This window comes from Malania oleifera, chromosome 4, assembly GCF_029873635.1.
Source record: "Malania oleifera isolate guangnan ecotype guangnan chromosome 4, ASM2987363v1, whole genome shotgun sequence".
In the NCBI taxonomy this organism is placed as follows: Eukaryota; Viridiplantae; Streptophyta; class Magnoliopsida; order Santalales; family Ximeniaceae; genus Malania; species Malania oleifera.
In genome coordinates this window covers 114454434-114476233 of record NC_080420.1, presented here as the reverse complement: position 1 = coordinate 114476233, position 21800 = coordinate 114454434, and the positions used below count along the sequence as shown (strand labels likewise).

Genomic DNA, 21800 nt, shown 5'->3' with positions numbered 1-21800 from the left:
GATTCATTTTTTTGTATCTAATTTATGCTTTCAGTTTTGCGTTTTTTTAAATAAAAAAAAAAATCAATTCCATAGTTTTTGTTCTTGTTTTTAAATTTTTTCTGTTTCTTTTGTGGTTCTAGTTTGGAATTGAAGAGGAACAAAAAGTTGGGCCTTCTTAAAGTAAAACTAGTGGAATTTAGTAAAAAGAAAGAAACCAAATTAATCATAGGGGAACTATATTTGCTGTAATTTTGTATATTCTACCTGTTGGATACTTTTTTTTTTAATCTAATTTATGCTTTCAGTTCAATTTGCTTTATTGAAATCAGTTCCATAGTTTTGTTCTTCTTTTTTTTGTTTTCTTTTTTGTTTTGTTTTGTTTTTGTTCTTCTTTTTTTTTTTTCGTTTTTTTCTGTTTCTGTTGTGGTTCTAGTTTGAAATTGAAAGAGAACCAAAAGTTCGGCCCTTGTAAAGTAAAACTAGTGGAATTTAGTAAAAGTAAGGGAACCAAATTAATTGTAAGGGAACCATATTAGCTATAATATTGTTTCCTTTACTTTTTGGATAATTCATGTTCGTGTCTCATTTATGCTTTTAGTTCAATTTGCTTTATTTCAAATCAGTTCAATTGTTCTAGTTATAGTTCTTGTTTTTTTTTGTTTTTGTTTTTGTTTTTTTTTTTTGTAGTTTTGTTTTACTTTTAAAATTTTTTTTTTTTTGCCCCCTTTTTTTTTTTTTTTTCTGGTTTTGTTTCTTCTTATAGTTTTAGTTCGAAATTGGAAAAGGGAAAAAAAGTGTGGCCTTAAAGTAAAACTAGTGGAACTTAGTAAAGGGAGTTGAATTAATTACAAGGGATCCATATTAACTACACTTTTGTTTCTTGTGCTTAATTGTTGATTCATTTTTTCTATCTAATTCACTTTTTTAGTTCACTTTGCGTTATTTGCTATCAATTTGATAGTTTTTGCCTTTTTTTTTTTTGTTTTTTCTTTCTTTTCTGTTTTTTCTTGTGGTTCTAGTTTGATACTAAAATGGCATGAATTTTTAAAAATAAAAGGACAAAAGACACTTACTTGCCCTGAGGTTTAGCAAAAAGATAGAAACTCCCCCTGAAGTTTCAAAAATGTTATAGACCTCTCCTGAGGTTTCAAAAATAACACATACTTCTCCCGAGGTTTGCTAAAAAGATACAAATTTTTCCTTGTATTTTATAAAAAAATAAATTTTTTTAGGGGAGGTTAATGTCTTCTTGACAAATCTCAGGGGAGGTATGTGACATTCTTGAAACCTCATGGGAAGTTTGTAACATTTTTGAAACCTTAGGGGAAGTTTCTATCTTTTTGTCATACCTCAAGTGATGTGAATGTCTTTTGCCCAAAAAAAAAGTAGTGGAACTTACTAAAAATAAAGAAGTGAATTAATTATAACTTTATTAAAGGAACCATGTTAGCTATAGTTTTGTTTCCTCTACTTGTGATTCATTTTTGTATCTAATTTAGGTGTTTAATTCTCTTTGCAAGTTTGTATTATTTAAATCAGTTGATCTTTCTAGTTTTTTTTTTTTCCCTTTTTTACCTACTTCTTGTGGTTCTAGTTTGAAATTGAATGGGGAAAATTTTCAGATTTTCAAAATGAAACCAGTGGAATTAAATAAAAAAAGGGGATCAAATTAATTATAATTTAAATTTCTCAATCACTAGGTTGTTTTATTTATTTATTTAATTTTTGTTGTTGTCACAGGTTAAGGAATTCCATCCTGATGTAAGAAAAGATGGGGGAGACTCGGAGACAATGATTCGTCGCGTAATTCAAGCCTATGAGGTACTAATTACAAGTGAAAATCAATTTATTTTCCTTGATTTTTCATTATTTATGTAATTAGAATTTTCAAGGAAAAAGGGACAAAGAAAAGGAAACAGCATATATGAATTTATATGAAATTGTTTGATTGGGACATTGAGAAAAAGGTTTGATATTTGAAAAAGCTGTGAGTTTTTTTTATGCTGGAAGAGATAAGAAAATAAATAAACAATTGGAACTCTTTTGTTACATATCGGCTTCTATAGACCATTTTTTTTTTTTCTTAGGGACCGTTGTAATAGTTGTAGAATTTTGTCATGAATTGGCGCCTTATATATATTCCTTGCATTATTTTTTGTTCTGTTGGAGTTGGATACTGTGTCACAGTATGGATAGTTTTACTTCCTTTCTATTTTCTTTACCTGTCATTTCTGAAATCTCCAATATTATTTGTGGTAGCTAGTTCCTTGATATGAAGTAGTGACTATCTTGGGTTAATAATATGTGCAGTTGTTATCCGACTTCCACAAATCAGATGTAATTGAGAGGTATGGGTGTCTCTTGGAGATTAAGTATAATAGGGGAAGTGTCCAAAGATGTTTTTCTGCTTTCCCATAATCATTATCGATCCCAAGTATGCCCTCATTTTCCTAAGCTTTGCATTGGCACTACGCTTTTGTTAATGCAGATGATGCTATCATTTGTTTATTAGTTTTCTTATTAAGCAAATGGAAGCAGATGGTGTTATCATTTGTTTAGTTTTCTTATTATGCATCCTTATGGAAACTACCAGATCTTTGGAAACTGTATAATTCAAAAATTGTCAAATTACTTTATAATTATTCAAGTCACAAATTATTTGTCCTGCTCCACAACTCTTGAATGGTTATATAATTATTCTATGGTGGTAAAAATCATTCGTTCTTTCTAATGAAAATTATTCTGTGCTTTCTGAGTCTTTCTTTTTCTGCTCTCTTTACTGGAATTATTCCTGGGCTGAGAGTTTACCTGATGTTGAATTTATTGCTGCAATCTGATGTTTACTAATTACTGTTTTTATGTTTATCTTGAGTCTTGAATCCAGCATTAAGTTATGCCAATGCAGATTTATTTAGATTTTTCTTTTTGGGTATCATACTAGTTGCCTTATTATGCTTACTAATTTAGTTTTTACTCGATAAGACTTGTTGACTATATAATGCTTCTATTATCTTCATCGCCTAAGGCCCTAAGATTCATTTTCCCATGCTTATTGTTGGAGATGCAGTTGTCAGGAATGTTTAGATCCCTTTGAAGATCCAGAATGTGAAGCATTTGACATCTTCGTTAATGAGGTTCTCTGTGTTGGCAAAGGTATCGAACACCCTTAGGTTTGTGTTTGGGTGCATTATAGAAAACTCAATGCAAATTTGTGCTACATTTTGTCCAAATAAGACTCAAGTTCCAACTTTCCAAACATGGGGTTATCTTATTTGTTTCAAACTTTCAATTTATGCTTGTGGAGTTGTGTTGATTTTTAAATAATTAGTTGAATAAAAATTGCAAAGGCAATAGAACTTGGAAACTCAATTTGCCTTAACATTGAACCTAAGTACAAAAAGGAGGACCGCCTACATCATTTAGGCCGCCTATTAGGCATACTTATTTTAGATTTATACTTAGGAAACTATGCTTGTATTAGACTTTTGTCTGTGTTGTGTAATTTCCTGTTATGTTGGGGTTCTTTTTTTATATGTAATTTTGTGTTTCAGTTAGTTGTAGGTATAACTACTTGGTTTGTTAGTCATATGAGACAGTTATCATTTTTGAATTTTCAATTTTTTTGAATTCAGATTTTCCGAACTGGTTTCTCTCCCTCTCTCTCAAGCAGCCGCTCCCTCTTATCTTTGTTCTTCTTTCTTCTTCCTCCTCTTTTCTTCTTCCTTCTTCTTCTCCCCTTCTGCTCTCTCTCTCTGTTCTGTTTCTAACACTGTTATGTCTGGCAGCTGTTTTCTTCTCTTCTCCCATGTTATTTCATCATCTTCTTTTCTTCTCTCGGTTTCTCTCTTTTCTCTCTCCCCCATTCTGTTTATTACTGTCCTACACCAATACACTATAGTTGGAGGTTGGGAACTTAAAGAGGCAGTCCGCCTTGGAGTGTTCACCCAGTCTTCATCCTTGTGCAACATTGTCGCTGCCAAATATGCTGCTTCACCAGTTTGGGACGAGTATTTGGTATTGTACAATAATGCAGAAAAAACTATACAAATTCGTTTCATCCTTGTCCAACAAACCATGAAATGCAGGGAAAGGTGGTTTGTATTCATCATAACACACCTGTGCAGCTTTTCATAGTCATAAATGTCTTATGCAAGGTCATTAATAATGTTAGATGAGTACTGCATGTACATGCACGTTTCCCAGCAAAGGAATCCCTTTCAGTTTTATCATCTGGACGAAGAACTCTCAGGCTATTGTGTTCTCGTATACCTGAATTTCAATGGATTATCTATGTTCGTGTAATTTGCCAATTGTGAGTTATCCTTGTATTACTCTCAACTCTCAAGCATGATAGTTACTTACCTAATTTCTCAGTGGTTTTACAATCTATATTAGATGGGCACGGCTGAGAAGAATGACAGGTAATCGTGATAAACCTTCACACATTTCCTAACTAGTGAATAGTCTCACTAAAAATATAGAACTGCAAATCTTTAAAAGAAAAAAAATGAAGATCTTACTTTTCAGATGCTTGGTACTTAATTATTTAGTTTCGCCACATTATCTTGAAAAGCTTGTAAACATTCATCAAAACCTTTGCTTGTGCTCAAGTCTGTAGTGTGAGTCATAATTACTTCATAGGAATTTTAACTCATTTCATAATGTCACCTGTGCTATCCACTTACACACATACATACATGTGCGCGCACACACACATATACATATTTTATAGTGTCCATTTGAAGCAATGCATTTATTTAACTTTCGATGATGCATGCAAAAGGTACAGATTTATTTATGCCTTCTTCACTTCTTAAAATATTGCAGCATGTCCATATTCATGCGTAAAAACAGCACCCCATGCCTTCACATTTGCATCTTCTACTGGTACTGCACGCGCAACTTCTCAAGGTCCATTCATTTCCTTTTAAATACTTATGTGGTTTATTATTATTATTATTATTATTATTATTAGAAGGGCTGGGAGAAAAATGAATCTTTAACTTTTATTTCCTTGTAACATGTTACTTAGAATTTGGAGTGACTGTGCATCTAATTAGGACATGGTGAAGATTACCAAGTTCAGCTTGCAGTTGGGCAGTGCCCAAGAAGTTGTATCCATTATGTCACGCCTTCACAGAGAATTATCCTGGAGGAGCTGCTTGACAGGTATAAGACTATATGACAGTAGAATGATTTTTTGTTCCTTTGTTTGACTCTCTCTCTCTCTCTCTCTCTCTCATCCTAATCATCAAGGACTTACCTTTATATGTTCAAATCCTTGAATGCTCATAAGTCCTGCTTTACAAATGGGTAACATGCCATGCGATAATCCATAGCTTTAACAGTGATTGATTTAGAGCAACACTGAACCAGTTATGTATGTCCCTCGTGTGAATAACCATAATTGTAGTTTCTCAGTTTGCTATCTCCCTTAGAGAAGGGGGAGAAGAACCCTTTCATTATTAGAGCCTGCATAATGTGTTATATTTTAGGAATTGACTGATTATTTTTAAATGTGAATAGTTTCTTTGACTTGATAAATTAATTTTGATCTTGTAGCATCTTGAGCACTCCTTATGATACTTCAGCCGAAGCAGACTTGCTTTATTCTCTTATTGCCAAAGGGAAATTTGAGAACAACCGGTACCAAAAGCCTAAGAAGCAGCCCAAGGCTTCAACCCAACATGTTGATTGGTTTTGACATTTGGATTCGCAATGATGATATGGTTCAATGGAGGACTAACAGCAGCAGTTCTAAGACAAAAGAATCATGCAGAAACTTGCTAGCAAAACTCCTGTTCATCCTTGGAATATTGACTGAATTGGTGAAAGGTCCGAGCAGAAGCATGAAGAATCTTTAAAATTTAACAGAGCCTGAGTCGTCCAATAAGCTGTATTTGTTGTTCAAAATGACATGCTGTTATGTTCATCCCCTTTGTGAGGGAGATGTTTTGTGAATACAAATGAATGTAATTGCTAAAAGGAAGCCTCGTTCTGCAGGACTTGTTGGAACAGATCTTATCACTAAAGATTGCTACAGTGACCATTTCTAGTAGTGGGAGCCTTGTGCACTCTGTACGGCTGATTTGGATTTCTGCAGGAGTATTTTGGGCCTCTCTGTTCATGGCTGGGCCAGTCATGATTGATTTGATTGAAATAGAGGTTTTAAATCCACCAGGTGCAACCTCAAACAGATCCCTTGGGTCTGAGGCTTCACAGTTCTTCTGATTATGACCCGAGGATAAGATTTCAACGTCACAATTGACTGAAAATGTAAATGGTGACAAAAATGTGAGATAAGAAGCTTTGGTCAACTAAGAAATCATACCATACACCTTGTGATACTTTCAAAAGTGTTGAATTTCAACCAAGTAATATATCTGACAAGCCACACTGGCAAAATGGAAGAAAGACTTATTTAACAAGAGTTGTGTCATTTTTCCTAATGACCAAAGCTACACTCCCACGTACTGCATGTTTCAGAATGTGCATTTGTTTTGATTTTTGTTTGTTTAGTTTGCTTCTCATTTTCTTCCTCTTATGATGAGTAAAGGGCTGTACCCAAACTAAAGTGAATGTTTATCTGAAAGCACCTCAGGAACAGAATGGAAAAGAGAGAATAAATTAATATTTTCATTTTCAATGGAAATAGATAATACAACTACTAAGCTACTTCAATATTTTTACACTTTTCAATGGGAAGTTTTAAGTTGCTTTTTTGACAAATAATCACAACTCGAGTAAGCAGACCTTAAAAAAGAACTTGACCAAATTTGGAGATTTAGTCCACTCATCATACAGATGCAGAGGAACATCATTTTGATATGACATTCATGAATCTATTTAGTGAGGAGAAGATGCCTGCTGCTTTACTAAACAAAGATGGTCCCTTTTCTGTGTTGTCGTCTGCCACCCCAAGTATCATCTGCAGAAATTTTGGCAGTTGAAAAAGATATAAGAAAAACACTATGAAGAATCCTTGACATGCAAATGATATCATCATAACCAACCCCATGTGGTTGTGAATGCATATGCCTGTGCATTTTTTAAAAAAATTTAATTTTGGCAAGTACAAAAACACCAGACATGACCAAATGCTCATACTCTTGTGCATTTTTTCTTCCTTTTCTTTTCCTTCCCCTCTCGTGGCTTTCAGACCCATATTCGTCTCCAGGCCACAACACTCCCACCTTTGCAAGTGTAGGAGGAGGATCATCACAGTGCATGCACAGCCTTACTCCTGCTTCTACGCAAAGAGGCTGTTTCTTTGTACAGATCAAAATTGGATATATGCAGTGCAATATAAGTTGTCTACTTATCACACAAAACTAGAACTAGGATTCAGTTCCATTAGGGTAAAAATTTGACCGGATATAAAGGGGTATACGAGGTTAGAACCACTTTTGATGGCTCTTGAGTGTTATGAGATTCACGTGGTGGCTGAAGGATTTTCTCAGGAATATGGTATTAATTAGAAGCATTTGCTCCTATTGCTAAGAAGACTATTATTTGCACCTGATGTCTGTTGCTGCAATGCATCAGTAGCATTTCTGCCAGCCAGATGTTAAGAATGCCTTTTTAAGCGGGAGGTATACATGCATCTTCCTCCCAGCTTCTCTCATCTATTTGGGTATGTTTGCACTTCAAATCATGCTCTTTACGGCCTTAAGCAAGCGCCTCGACTTTGATATGACTTCTTCTGTGTAGTTATCCAAATTGGCTTTCTCCCTGGTGCTCATGACTCAGCTCTATTTATTCATTGCCTCTCAATGGCTTGGTTTTTCTCTTATTCTATGTGGATGATATGATAATCATCCTTCCCCTATACTGCCAAAATTGAGGAAGTTAAGCTATGGCATAAGCTTGAGATGAAAAGCTTAGGTCCTCTCCTTTACTTCTTGGATAATGAAGTTGCTTCTTTTGTTATATATCTTTTTGACTCAATGTCAGTATGCCAACGGGATTCTTTTGTGTGTCAGACTTAACTGGTTACAAGTTGAGACTCTTATGGATCTGCATGCCAAACTTTCTCCTTTTGATGGTGCTCCTTTGGATGATCATACTACCTTTTACCATGAGTTTGTTGGGTGTTGATTTATCTTGCTATTACTCATCCAAATATAGCCTATGCAATTCATGCCATTAGTTAGCCTATTTCCGTACCTTGAACGAGCATTGCCAATTGGGCTGCATTACTTTGCGTCTTGCATTACAAATGACACAAATTTTCCCAGCTTATCATGCCTTCGACAGGACTTTATGGCTACGCTGATGCTAGTTGGGCTGGGGATATTTATGATCATATAAATCTACCAATGGCTTTTGTTGTTGGTGTCGGTTGATTCTTTTATTTGTGTGGAAGAGTAAGAAACAACCTGTTACTCTTTGTTCTATGGCTGAAGCCCAGTACGTTGCAATGGTGTATACTTTATATACAACAACAACAACAACAAAACCAAGCCTTAAGTCCCACTAGGTGGGGCTGGCTATATGAATCATTTTCCGCCAATTTATGTCATCATGAACCATTTCTTTTGACAAATTCAAGGTTATTAAATCCTTACTATCTCATTCCAAATTATTTTAGGTCTATCCCTACCCCTTTTACTGTCCCCCACAGTAACTAACTCACTCTTCCTCACTGGCGCACTATGTGGCCTACGTTGCAACCGTCCAAATCATCTGAGTCATCCCTCCCTTATCTTATTTTTTATAAGAGTTACACCTAACTTACCGCGAATATGTTCATTTCTTAATTTATCTTTCAGTGTTGTATCACTCATCTATCTAAGCATTCTCATTTCGGCAACTTTTACTTTTTGGAATTCTTTTTCTTCATCGCCCAACATTCTGATCCATATAGCATAGCTGGTCTTATAACCGTCCTATAAAACTTTCCTTTTAATTTTAAGGATATTCTACAATCACAAAACACACTTGAAGCACTTGTCCATTTTACCCAACTTGCGTTAACTCTATGTATTACATCATCTTCAATTTCTCCTTCAACTTGCATAACTAAAGCAAAAAGATAAGGGCTCAAAGTAGATCCTTTATGTATACCTATGGTGATTGGAAATTCTTTAGTTTCTCTATCTATAGTACTTATACTAGTCATTACTCCATCATACATATCCTTAATGACATCAGTATACCTACTACATACACCCTTTTTTTTTTTTTTACTAAAACCCACCATAGAATTTCCTTAGGTACTCTATCATATGTTTCTCTAAGTGAATAAATACCATATGCAAGTCCCTCTTCTTTTCCCTAAACTTTTCCATTAATCTTCTTAAAAGATATATAGCTTCTGTGGTAAATCTCCTAGGCATAAAATCAAATTGATTTTTAGAGACTTTCGTTTCTAGCCTTAATCTTGTTCAACTGCCCTTTCCCACAATTTCATCGTATGAGTCATAAGTTTAATTTCACGATAGTTATTACAATTTTGAATATTCCCTTTATTTTTGTATATAGGTAGTAAAGTGTTTTTCCTTCATTCATCTAGCATTTTCTTAGTTTTTATAATTGTATTAAATAAGTTAGTTAATCATATAATTCCGTTATCACCTAAGCATTTCCAAACTTCAATTGGGATGTTATTCAGTCCTATAGTTTTTCATTTTTCATCTTTTTTAATGCAAACTTAACTTCATTAACTCTAATTTTGTGAATAAATCTCATATTTTTAGTCTTTTCCTCATTTGTCAATCCTAAGTTTAAGCCTTCTAGTTAAAGTAACTTCGTCATCTATCTTTTATGTCTTCGTCCTCAATAAGACAATATCATCTTAACTTTTTATACATGTTACATTTCCTAAGTCCTTACTCTTCCTTTCTCTAACTTTAGTAAGTTTAAATATACCTCTTTCCCCTTTTTTGGTATCTAATCTATCATACAAACTATTAAATGATCTGTGATTAGCTTCACTAATGACCTTTTTAGCATTTTTCTTATCTCTTTATACTTTTCAAAGGTATCCATGTTTCAACATTTTTGTCACATTTTATACCAAATTCTTTTTGTCTTTACGAAATTTTGGACATCTTTATAACACCACCAACTTTCTTTGCTATTCGAGAATCTTCCCCTTGATTCACCTAAAATCTCTTTTGCTATCTTTTTAATAGAACTAGCTAATCTACTCCAAAGAGTATTTGTATCTATCTCATCCTCTATAGTCCAATCCCCATCTTTGATCATTTTATTATATTTTCTCCCTTTAGGTTTCACCACCTAGTTTTCTTACACTAGTTTATTTTATCTTTTTTCTTCCATTTTTTAATACATATATCTAACACTAAGACTCTATGTTGTGTGGTTAGAATTTCACCTAAAATAACTTCATAATCCTTGCATGATAAACGATCTAACCTCCTAGTTCAAAAAAAAATCTATTTGACTTCTATTTTGTCCACTTTTAAAGGTTATTAAGTGTTATTCACTCTTCTTAAAACAAGTATTCATTGTAATAAAATCATATGACACAGCGAAGTCTAAGATCATCTCCCCAGGCTTATTTTTGTCTTCATATCCATATCATCTATGTATCTTCTTATAACCTATATTATTCCTTCCAACGTCTCCATTCAGATCTCCTCCTATGAATATTTTCTCAGTCCTTGTTATGCCTTATATAATATTATCCATATCTTCCCAAAATTATCTCTTAAGATTTTCTACTAAGCTTACTTGAGGAGCATAAGCACTAATGATATTTATTATCTCTTGGCCTAATACTATCTTGGTTTTTATAATTCTATCTCCTACTCTGTTTACATCAACAACGTTATCTTTTAAGTTTTTGTCTACAATAGTTCCTACTTCATTCTTATGTTTTCTTTTCCAGTGTACCAAAGTTTAAATCCTAATTTATCAATATCTCTAACTTTCTCCCCCACTCACTTAGTTTCTTGAAGGCAAATTATATTAATTTTTCCTCTAATCATTGTTTCCACAATTTCCATGCTTCTACCTATAAGTGTCCCTATATTTCAAGCTGTTAATCTAATCCTAGTTTCCTGAACTAGCTTCTTTACCTGCCCACATCCAGAATGATGCAGAAACCCTTGCATATTTGACACTGTACTCAGGTGCCGACATGGCGCGTTGCTTTGGGGCGACGACCTAGCCTACCCTCGCCCACTTTTTGCTACACCTGGGTGGTACAAGTGCGACGCGTTGCACGTAGGGGATGCCCCAGCAAATATTCAGTAAGAATTCATATCATAGTGACCTAACAAATTTTACGCTGGCTATCAACTACCTAACACAACCCTCCTCCTTTACCCGAGCTTGGGACTAACTGTGTGTGAAAAAATTAGGGTATTAAGTGCATCACAAGCGGAGTTGTATACTTTATATACCACTGAAATTTTTTAGCTTGATTGGCTTATTTCTGATATGGGTGTCTCTTTATCATCTTCTACTCCATTATACCATGACAGCAGTAGTGCCATTCAGATTGCTCACAATTCTGTTTTCCATGAGCACACTGAGCACATTAAGATTAGCTACCAATTTACCATTTTGTTCATCAACATTTTAATCTTTACTCTCTTACTCTTTCCAGTTAGCATATTTCTTCACCAAGTCCTATAAAATTGCTTCTGGTTCCTACTTGACAAACTCTTGATGCCGTCACCCTTTGCATCTTGAGTTAGGGAGAGAGTACTTCAGTGAAAACATCATTTTTTTTCATAACGGTATTTATTTTGTCTTCTAGGTAATTTTAGCTTAGTATCACTGTAAGTTGTTTTCTTGGCTGTTGTATCATTAGATTATCAGAATTGTATTGAATATATGATTTCGAAAAATTTTCAGCATGCATGGATATAAATTCATCTCTACAACAACCTCCTAGTACTTTGCAATGGATAAATTTTAAAATTTTAGCAGCAAGCCAGTAACAGACCTCAAGATCTTCTGCATCAGGGCGACTTATTAGTTCTTTGGCAAGCAAATATCGATTTGGCCTATCCTTATCGTCATAGAACACCTTCCAGAGTCTGGAAAATAATAAAAACAGAGAATATGAGTTGGAGCATCATATAATGGGTTCAACCACCTGTCAGAAATTATAGCCAAAGATATGTAGGCCAATTTCTGACAGGTTTGTGCTTGCTCAAATTTTGATGGACTGAGTTAGGTCAACTGGTTGGGGTGCATCCAGGCTTAAATTTGGATCTGAAGCTAAGTTTAGGTGCAGTCAGACTTCAGCATGAAGCAAGACGTATATCTGTGCACAATAAATGTGCAATATATCTGCCATATAAACACGTACACAAATCATGCAGCATATCATGACTTTACCAAGCTAAATTATAATTTAAGTGAGAAAACCATTTAAAAGCATCTCTCTTACAAGGGTCAGACAGAGAAACTGGGCCAAAATGATCTCACTCTAGGTCAATTTTGGAGGAACTTATGGCTTGTTATAGGAAAGAGATCTACAAGGAACTGCGTGAGGATAAAATTTTTGTCAGCACTTACCCAGGATAACATCTAAATACAGCACCAGACTGCAATGGTCTCATTGAGTAAACTGTTGTGAATGTACTGCACATAACAACAGACAAGAGCTACTGTCAGATCATTAAATAATTCACCTATACAATTGGAAATCTCTGAAGAGAGAAAAAGTTACCAGAATCAAAATTGTCTGTCATATATACAAAGAAAAACAGAGTTTCCACTCTTTGCCATCATGGACCACATCAACCATAAAACCTAATATTCATGTAGAGAATTTCTTCCAAACAATACAAATGTAAAATTCAAGTTCCTTTAACCCATATGAGTAACAAGTCCCAATATAAACAGAAATTGAACAGACCTGATAATCATAGTTCATAAATTTTATAACCTGCTCATAAAATGAGTATCACTAAAAAAGGAACTTCAAAAATGGAATAATAGCTAAAAGAACAACAAGAAGCCTTAAGTCCCACTAGGTAGAGGGCGGCTACATGAATCCTTTTCTAGCAATTCACCCGATCAAGAGCATTTTCCTCTATTAGATTAAAGGCTATTAAATCCTTCCTCACTACCTTATTCCAAGTTATTTTAAGGCCTACCCCTACCCCTTTTCATGCCAGACAAAATAACTAACTCCTCATTACAGGTGCTCCGCTAGGCCTACATTTCAAATACCCAAACCATCTAAGTTGTCCTTCCCTTATCTTGTTTCCAACCGGTGCTATGCCTAAATTATTATGTATATGTTCATTTTTTACTTTATCTTTTAATGGTAAACCACTCATCCACTTTAACATTCGCATCTCAACAACTTTTATTTTTTGTATATGTTGTTTCTTACCTGTCCAACATTTTGAACCATAAAGCATACTGGCCTTATAGCTATCTTATAAAACTTTGCTTTTAATTTTAAGGGTATTCTACGATCACAAAACACACCTAATGCACTCCTCTATTTTACCCAATCTGTTTTAATTCTATGTACCACATCTTCTTCAATTTCCCCTTCAGCTTGCATAATAGAACCAAGATATCTAAATCTATCGGTGCTATTAATCTCTTGATTATTAAGTTTAATCTTCTCTCTATTGCTATTCCTTACATTACTGAAATTACATTTCATATATTCTGTCTTATTCCTACTTATCTTGAATCCTTTAGACTCTAATGTGGCTTTCCAAAGTTCTAACTTAGATTTCACTACGCTCCTAGTATCATCAATCAACACGATATCATCTACAAACAACATACACTAAGAGATCTCTTTTTTGGATATTCTTAGTTAGTACATTATTTTCTTTAGTAAAAAGATAAGGACTCAAGGTAGAACCTTGATGTACCCCTATTGTGATTTAAAAATCTCTAGATTCACCTCCTACAATCCTAACGCTAGTCACTACTCTATCATGCATATCCTTAATGACCTCCGTATATCTACTACAAACTCCCTTCTTTTTTACGACCCACCAAAAAACTTCCCTAGGTATTCTATCATAAGCTTTCTCTAGGTCAATAGAAACCATATGCAAGTCCCTTTTCTTTTCCTTAAACTTTTCCATTAAACTTCTTAAAAGATAAATAGCTTCTGTTGTTGATCTCCCAAGCATAAAACCAAATTGATTTTCTGAAATCTTTGTTTCTAATCTTATTCTATGTTCAATTACCCTTTCCCATAATTTCATCGTATGACTCAAAATTGTAATTGCACGATAGTTATTACTCATAATTTTAATTCCACGATAGTTATTACAGTTTTGAATATCGCTTTTGTTTTTGTACACAGGTACTAAAGTACTTTTCCTCCATTCTTCTGACATTTTCTTGGTTTTTATAATAATGTTGAATAGATTAGCTAACCAAATAATTCCTTTATCCCCTAAACATTTCCAAACTTCAAATGGTATTTTATCTGGTCTTATAGCTTTCCCACTTTTCATCTTTTAAATGTCATCTCAACTTCAAGGACTCTAATTTTGCAAATCAATCTTCTATTTTTAGTCTTCTCCTCATTTGTCAGTTCTAAGTTTAATCTTTCATTTTGATTTTCATTAAACAACTTATCAAAGTATCTCCACCACCTCTTTTATGTTTTCTTCGCTAATTAAGACATCATCATTCTTGTCCTTTATACATTTTACATCACCTAAAATCTTTGTTTTTTCTTTCTCTATCTCTAACAAGTTTATAAATGTCTTTTTCTCTTTTTTTTTTTTTTGTATCTAGTTTAGTATATAAAGTATCATAAGCTCTATGTTTAGCTTCACTAGTAGTCTTTTTTGCATTTTTTTCTTGCTTCTTTATATTTTTCTAGTTTTTTTATATTTCTACAATTTTTTCATACTTTATACCAATTTCTTTGTCTTAACTGATCCCACCACCAATTTTTTTTACAATCCAAGTATCTTCCTTTGGACTCATCTAAAACCTCTTTTGTTATCCTTATGATAGAGTTTTTCATTTTATTTCAAAAAGTATTTGCATCAACCTTATCCCCTACTGTCCAATCACACTCTTTGTTAATTTTATCTTTAAATTTTACTATATTATCTTCCTTCAAACTCTACCATCTAGTTCTCTTGCATTGATTTATGCTACTTCTTCTCATCCATTTTTTAATATGTATATCTAATACTAAGAATTTATGCTGTGTAGCCAAACTTTCACCTAGAATAACTTTACAACTTGCAAGATATAGGATCCCCATTCTTAGTTAAGAAGAAATTTATTTGGCTTTTATTATATCCACTTTTGAAGGTTATTAAGTGTTCTTCTCTTTTTATAAAGCAAGTATTCAATATAACCATGATACATTGCAAAATATTGTATCACCGGCCTCATTTTTATCTCCATATCTGTGACCTCCATGTATCCTCTCATATCCTATATTATCCTTTCCAATGTGACCATTCAAATCAGCTCCTATGAATGTCCTTTCAGACATAGGTATCCCTTGTAAAATACTATTCATATCTTCTCAAAATTATCTTTTAAAATTTTCTGCTAATCCTATTTGGGGAGCATACGCACTAATGACGTTCATTATCTCCAAGCTTAAAGTTATCCTGATTTTAATGATCATATCCCCTATTATTTTAACATCTATTGTGCTATCTTTTAGGTCTTTATCTGTAATATTAATAATACCCACTCCGTTTTTACGTTTCTCTATACTAGTGTACCAAAGTTTAAATCCTAATTTTTCAATTTCTCTAGCTCTCTCCTACCTATTTCGTCTCTTGAAAGCAGATTAAGTTAATTTTCCTCCTAAATATCATTTCCACTATTTCCATACTTTTTCCCGTAAGAGTTCCTATATCTCAAGTTGCTAATTTAATCTTAGTTTCTAGTGTTAACTTATTTATCCTCTCCCTCTTATATTGACCCGATCTATTCCCTTGACCTAGGTGAATAGTGTAAGAATTCATGATAATAAGATCTGAAAAAGTTTTATGCTAGCTACTTGTAATGGGTGTTATTTATCGTTTATTTATCTTTCCATGTGCAATTGGGCTGCATGTGCGGGGGAATATTAAAGCTTGATAAAAATTGTTGGCCGCAACCTAATAGCTTAAGCTTTTAGGTAAAGTGGTGTTCTAACAATATTCAGGCAACAGCTCAACTGCCCATAAGCCCACATACAAGCATTAAAAGGGAAAAAAACAAAACAAACAAAAAAGAAAAAACAAAAAAACAACAAAGAAGGTTTGGAAATTAAATTCTATTTGTCTGAGTGGATTACTAATTTTTAAGAGAGATGAAAATGATTTAAGAAAAAACAAAGGTAAGGTATAAACATGCTAACATAAAATGAGGGGAAAAAGAGAAAAGCACACTTCACCTTAAAAAGTACCGCCTTAACTTCCGAACATTGAATCCAACACCAACATCTTCACTAACTAGACGTGGGTTCCACATAACAAGAGGCCTTGGCTAACAATATAATGCAGAAGCAAGTGTAAGGAACTTTTTGTTCTCAATGTAATGCATACAGGAGGGAAAGAAAAATTAACAAATTATAATTGAATCTTTGATTTCAATAAGATTCTACTAACTGTTATTAGCTAGTCAACTCCAGAAATCACAAAACATAATATAGAAAAAACACATTATTGTTATTTTCTGAGTGCTATTGCTTTGATGGTGTAAGGATTTGGCACAGAGTGGTGGATAAGTCAACAAAAGTGGGAAGATTTCTGGAATTAGGTTAAAGTTTGAGAGGGAAGACCTTGCAATTTTCATTATTGGGGGTCTAAAAGGAGACAAATGGATGGGTTCTGTTGATACTTTGTGATGGAATGAGGTGGCGGAACCGAAATGCCAGTTTGAAGATTCTAAGGTCAGTAATGTTTTTGTTGGTCATTGCTCAGGTTGTTGCCCAAGTTGTCATGGATTGACGGCTGTTCCAGCACTGGTGGATGGGCAGCTGAAGAGGAGATTAAGCATGTGTAGTCACATGTGGCAGTGCGGTTGTCCAATGGGACATGTCTGGCATACCAAACGTATTGCTGGACTTGGGGTCTGTGGCCAGCTAATTAGTAATTTGGGCCATTTCTAAAGTAATGGAGGACTGGCCGAATAAGTATCTAATAAGCGGCAGGCTTCAAGCAAATCGTCATAAGGAAAAGGTCCAACAGTTCATAACTGTAAAAAAGCCTGAATGTGGTCCAAGTCTGGCCCAGTTGTTGTTGGGTTCATTCTCTTAGAGCTGAAGATGCTGCAGCCCAAAACATCACAGCTTAGGGTTTCACGGAGGTACAAGCATTTGACAACCTAGAAACAGTACTGTTAAATCTTGAGCTTCATCCTACTCCGTCAAATAAAGTACTCATTTCATGATACATAAACATTTTTCGGTTAATTAAGCTATATTTTGAATATTGACAATAATGTGACAAATTGTTTGGAGTCAGGACCACCCTAAACTGATCATAACAAGAGGCAGACCAATGACTTATTTGGCTGACCAATTCTAATCCCAACAGAGATGAGGATATGCAGGAGCTAAAGGTGCCTCCCCCATCCATTTATACTCTTGATAGTTACCTCCCCCATCCATTTATACTCTTGATAGTTGATTGCCTATCTTATAAAGAGTTTGATAAGTGTAGTACTCTCTATTCTCTGCTCTATCACAATCAAAAATTATGAAATAATATTGCAGCAAAAAATAATGACAAAGGTTTTTATTGTTATTATATGCAGCTTCCAGTTACATGCAAATACATGAGCATATATAAACTTAGTGACACTTAATATGACCGACTTTTTTGCCTAAAAATTTTAGATGAGCCACTGTATTTGCTCTCGAAGAGAATGATTTAACTATAAGAGGCCATGCAAGGAATTAAGATTCCAAAATCCAAGCAACAATTTCGACATTTCTTCACTTTCCATAAGTTTTTATTTTTCCAAAATAAGAAGATACCAATAAATGCATTTAAAGGACCGCCAATGTATACAATGAAAGTCTCTTGAAGTTTTAAAAAGTGGTTCATTTCAGAGATCAGAAGGATTGATTTTCAATAAGAGAAACATGTGAATAATGAGAGCAACTTCTGATATGGAAGTGTGATCAGGTCTATACCGGGTCATCAGAGAGGTCAGATGCTATTCGCTGTACATAATCCAGCATCTGATAATCAGGAACAATCATAACCACCATTTCATCTTCACTCTCAACAGGTTTCCGGTCACTTAAGCTGCGTAAAATGGGAATAGAATAATTTCATTTCAATGAGGCAAGAAGATTTAGGCATAGACAGACTGTTCATATATTTTATGTCTGGTAAATAACAAAATCATCTTCCACTTTTTGGATTTGATGCTAACATCCTACAACATGAGAATAGGATACAGGCACAAACAAAGCATAAGCATAGGAAATCATTTTTTTTTAAATAATATAAGCATAAAATCATAATTGGACTGGCTCAGTTGTAAGACTCCATCAATTGGAGCAGATAAGAAGCATTGCATAAAAAGCAAATTCTTATGCAACGACATGGACTATATGATATAATGGCATGATTACCTGGAAAATCCAAAAGAAGCATCTTTCCATCGATATTTAAGAAGTGCAGTTGCACCAGCATCTGGAAATATAGCTTTCACTCTCTGAGAAAAACATTTGCAGAATTTGGCCATTGAGGATACACAGAATGAGTAAAATGAGTAAAGCCCAAAATTTATAATTGTTTGGTAATAAAGAGATTCCGAATGTTAAAAATTATCATAGAAATGTCAAGGTGTTAGTCTGCAACTCAACTTAGAATTTAAAAAGAAAAGAAAAAGACATGCAGTCACACAATTGGCTATTGATCAAAATCATCTACACAAGAGAATGAGGAAGATTTCAAGAGGAGAGCTGTATTAAAGTAACAATGGTGGGGAATAGGTGCTTAGACCTCTTGCCCCTTACGGGGAATTTATAGGTTCTCGTGGAGTCTGAACTACGATACAATTAATTTTATTACAACCACACAATATGCTTCTTTACTTGAGTCTCTCCTATCACACCACTTTAATAAGGCTTACACACCAATAGCAGATAAGACATGGACCAGATACAGATGCTATACTAGATGAAAAAGACATCAATAGTAGATAAGAAATATATATTTTATTCTTTTACCACTTTATTTACCTTTTGCACTTGGTTGAAAGAGAATCTTTTCAATCATCATCAGTAGATGCTTCACCATCAGATAGGCATCATCCATCAATATCTTCAATCTTGGAACATATTTTTTGGGTCTTAGCTAAGCTCTAAGGGATACTGTGTAGATTGGACGGTCAGGTTCCAATTAGTTTCAAGAGTATTCGTAATAAAAGTCAGACTTAACAACATGGTAGTATTATGTTGCATGATAGGAAAGATCTCTGGGAACTTTACATAGAATCTCTGTACTCATCATGGTTTTCCAGTGATCTAAAGCTCAAGTCTTTCTAGTCATAAAGCACATTGCATTCACGATGGAACTCACATTGATGAGATCTTATGCCTTTGTCATTTTCTTCAAAATTAATCTGTGTGACATTGAAAAGTGACCAATGTATTTTTGAAGTCACATTCTCTGCGATTCTATTGCCAATGCAGCAGAGAAAATATCTCCAAATATTTAAAAAAATTTAAATTTTGGCCACTGGTTAAATAGTGAAGACCTCTTTCCTCAAATATTATTCAAATGCAGCAGAGATCTACTAGGTACCAAAACAGAATGTCAGCCTCCTTTGGGGTTAGAATAAGAACCTATCATTTAATTCCAAGATAGATAAGAATGAGTAAACAGGATAACAGGGAAGGCTTATGAGTACCACTGTTCTATGTAAGACTTCTCAAATCCAATTAATTGACCAATATTCATGCTGACGAGGACATGTTCAAGAAATGTTTATTAGTGGGTTCAAGGTTGAAAATCACAAGAACAATCAAAGCAAGAATTTTCAAAGTTTCTGAAAGGAAAAATGGAAGAAAATTATCTTTACCTAGATGGGCTCAACGTCAAACTTTCACTAGGTGAACCCATTTGATCATCTAGGCAGTTGAGAAGGGAGGAGCATTTTTCGCATGAATTTAAACATCTTTTGAAAGGCTAATGGATCCATCTCAATCAGGACGCGATGGCCCACCAAATGGAATTGGAAATTTTATATGCCTCTTCTTACTACAAGAATCTCTTTATCAGAGGAATGATATCATAACTCTGCTTTTTAGAAAGCTCTACTTCCGTAATGATACAAGTGCCTTTCCTTGTGTTGCCTTTCTCAGTTAATATGGAACCCTGGTCCCTGGCAACAGTATAAAAGATTCTTTTCCCAGTGGAGGTAATCTTAAGGGAGGGCAGATTTTTTTGCTAATATCTTGGATGCTCTGACTGCATCCATACATTTGTGGTTCCAGGAAGAAGCACTCTTCTTAAATTGTACAGGCAGGGGAGTTCTAGATCTTGCTATTTATGAAATGAAATCAGCCGCGTAATTAACAATTTCAAGGAATTGTCAGACTCATTTGAATGAAAGATTTTCGTCTGAAATTCAGCAAGCTAACTGGAAATATCATGTTAATTTTTCCACAAGAAATACGCATCCCCAAGAAATCAATACACAATATTCTTGCACCAAAGAATGAAACTTGGGCAACAGTGATGGATGACTCAACTGATGATAAAGGTTTAATATTATCTATGATAGCCTTTGAAATAAAATGGGGCAGCCTTGTATCAAAATGGCATGACATGCCAATGAAGTGCGAAAGGAGGATGCAGAAACTTTTTTTTTTTTTAACCTTTTTCTTTTTTGGAACAATGACAAGTCAGTAGAATCTCACAAAAATAGCAGTTCCCTTGTGGTAAGAGGGAACTTATCATTTGCCTAAAAACAGTTTAAGAGACAATAACTAATAACCAATCATAACTTTCCCCCAACTTACTCTGCTCTCCTGTTGACATAGAGGCTTCAGAACTCCATTGAGAAGTGATAAGCTCTATTACGCTTCTTTCTATAACTAATCTAGCTCTTATTGAGTTAGGTTTGGACTATGGCCTCCATAAGGGGACATTATGCCTCAATATGATTTGGGTCAAGGGAAAACAATAATCTATATATTTAAGACCTTTAGATGTTGAGATTTTGATTAAAATGAATGACCTAACTCGATGATAGGTCTCTTCCTCTATTTAAAATACAAATTAAATACATTCTAATGACAATAATACCCTTACTAACTCTAACTAATTAACATATTAACACAGTTAATAATAATAATAGTAAGACATAAATAACCTCTAACACTCCCCCTCAAGCTGGAGCATAAATGCCATATGCTTCCAGCTTGTTACAAATAAATTTAACACGAGCACTAACCAAAGCTTTGGTAAAAAAATCTACAAGCTGCATATCAGACTTCACATAAGCAGTAGTAATAAGCTTCTGCATAAGTGTCTCCCAAACAAAGTGGCAACCAACTTCAATGTGCTTCCTCCGCTTATAAAAGACCAAGCTGGAGGCAATTTGAAGAGCAGCTTGATTATCGCACATCAGTTTCATAGGCTGAGAATGTGAAAAACCCAATTCTTCCAGCATGTTCTTCAACCAAACAAGTTCACAAGTAGTGTGAGTCATAGCTCTATATTCTGATTCAGCATTTGACTTGGCCACCACAGTTTGCTTCTTACCCTTCCAAGAAACCAAATTACCACCAATCAAGATAAAGCATCCGGCTGTGGATCTCCGGTTGGAAGGTGACCCAGCCCAATCTGCATCTGTATATCCATGGATATAAGTGTGACACTGATCATGATATAAAAGACCTCTCCTAGATGCACCTTTGAGATATC

At 34.3% G+C, this 21800-nt stretch overlaps 2 protein-coding genes across 3 annotated transcripts in view; one reads left to right on the top strand and one right to left on the bottom strand.

Moving 5' to 3' along the window:
• The window catches only part of LOC131152702 (uncharacterized), a 6467-nt gene extending 427 nt beyond the window's left edge, over positions 1 to 6040 (top strand). Inside the window, exons 2-7 of one of the 2 annotated variants that reach the window (XM_058104510.1) lie at positions 1723 to 1803; positions 2293 to 2330; positions 3050 to 3135; positions 4810 to 4869; positions 5043 to 5151; positions 5545 to 6040. In XM_058104510.1, coding sequence (XP_057960493.1) covers positions 1723 to 1803; positions 2293 to 2330; positions 3050 to 3135; positions 4810 to 4869; positions 5043 to 5151; positions 5545 to 5686 — 516 coding nt within the window. In that variant the 3' untranslated portion in view covers positions 5687 to 6040. Of the gene's footprint in view, positions 1 to 1722; positions 1804 to 2292; positions 2331 to 3049; positions 3136 to 4809; positions 4894 to 5042; positions 5152 to 5544 lie in introns of both variants that reach the window. The other variant, XM_058104509.1, reaches the window with a different exon arrangement.
• A 557-nt stretch (positions 6041 to 6597) lies between these two features.
• LOC131152699 (uncharacterized) overlaps positions 6598 to 21800 on the bottom strand; it is a 74306-nt gene continuing 59103 nt past the window's right edge. Inside the window, exons 4-9 of the mRNA XM_058104507.1 lie at positions 18497 to 18579; positions 18050 to 18164; positions 16304 to 16395; positions 12481 to 12546; positions 11903 to 11996; positions 6598 to 6910 (exon numbers count right to left, since the gene is read on the bottom strand). Of these exons, the coding sequence (XP_057960490.1) occupies positions 6800 to 6910; positions 11903 to 11996; positions 12481 to 12546; positions 16304 to 16395; positions 18050 to 18164; positions 18497 to 18579 (561 nt within the window). The 3' untranslated portion in view covers positions 6598 to 6799. The remainder of the gene's footprint in view (positions 6911 to 11902; positions 11997 to 12480; positions 12547 to 16303; positions 16396 to 18049; positions 18165 to 18496; positions 18580 to 21800) is intronic.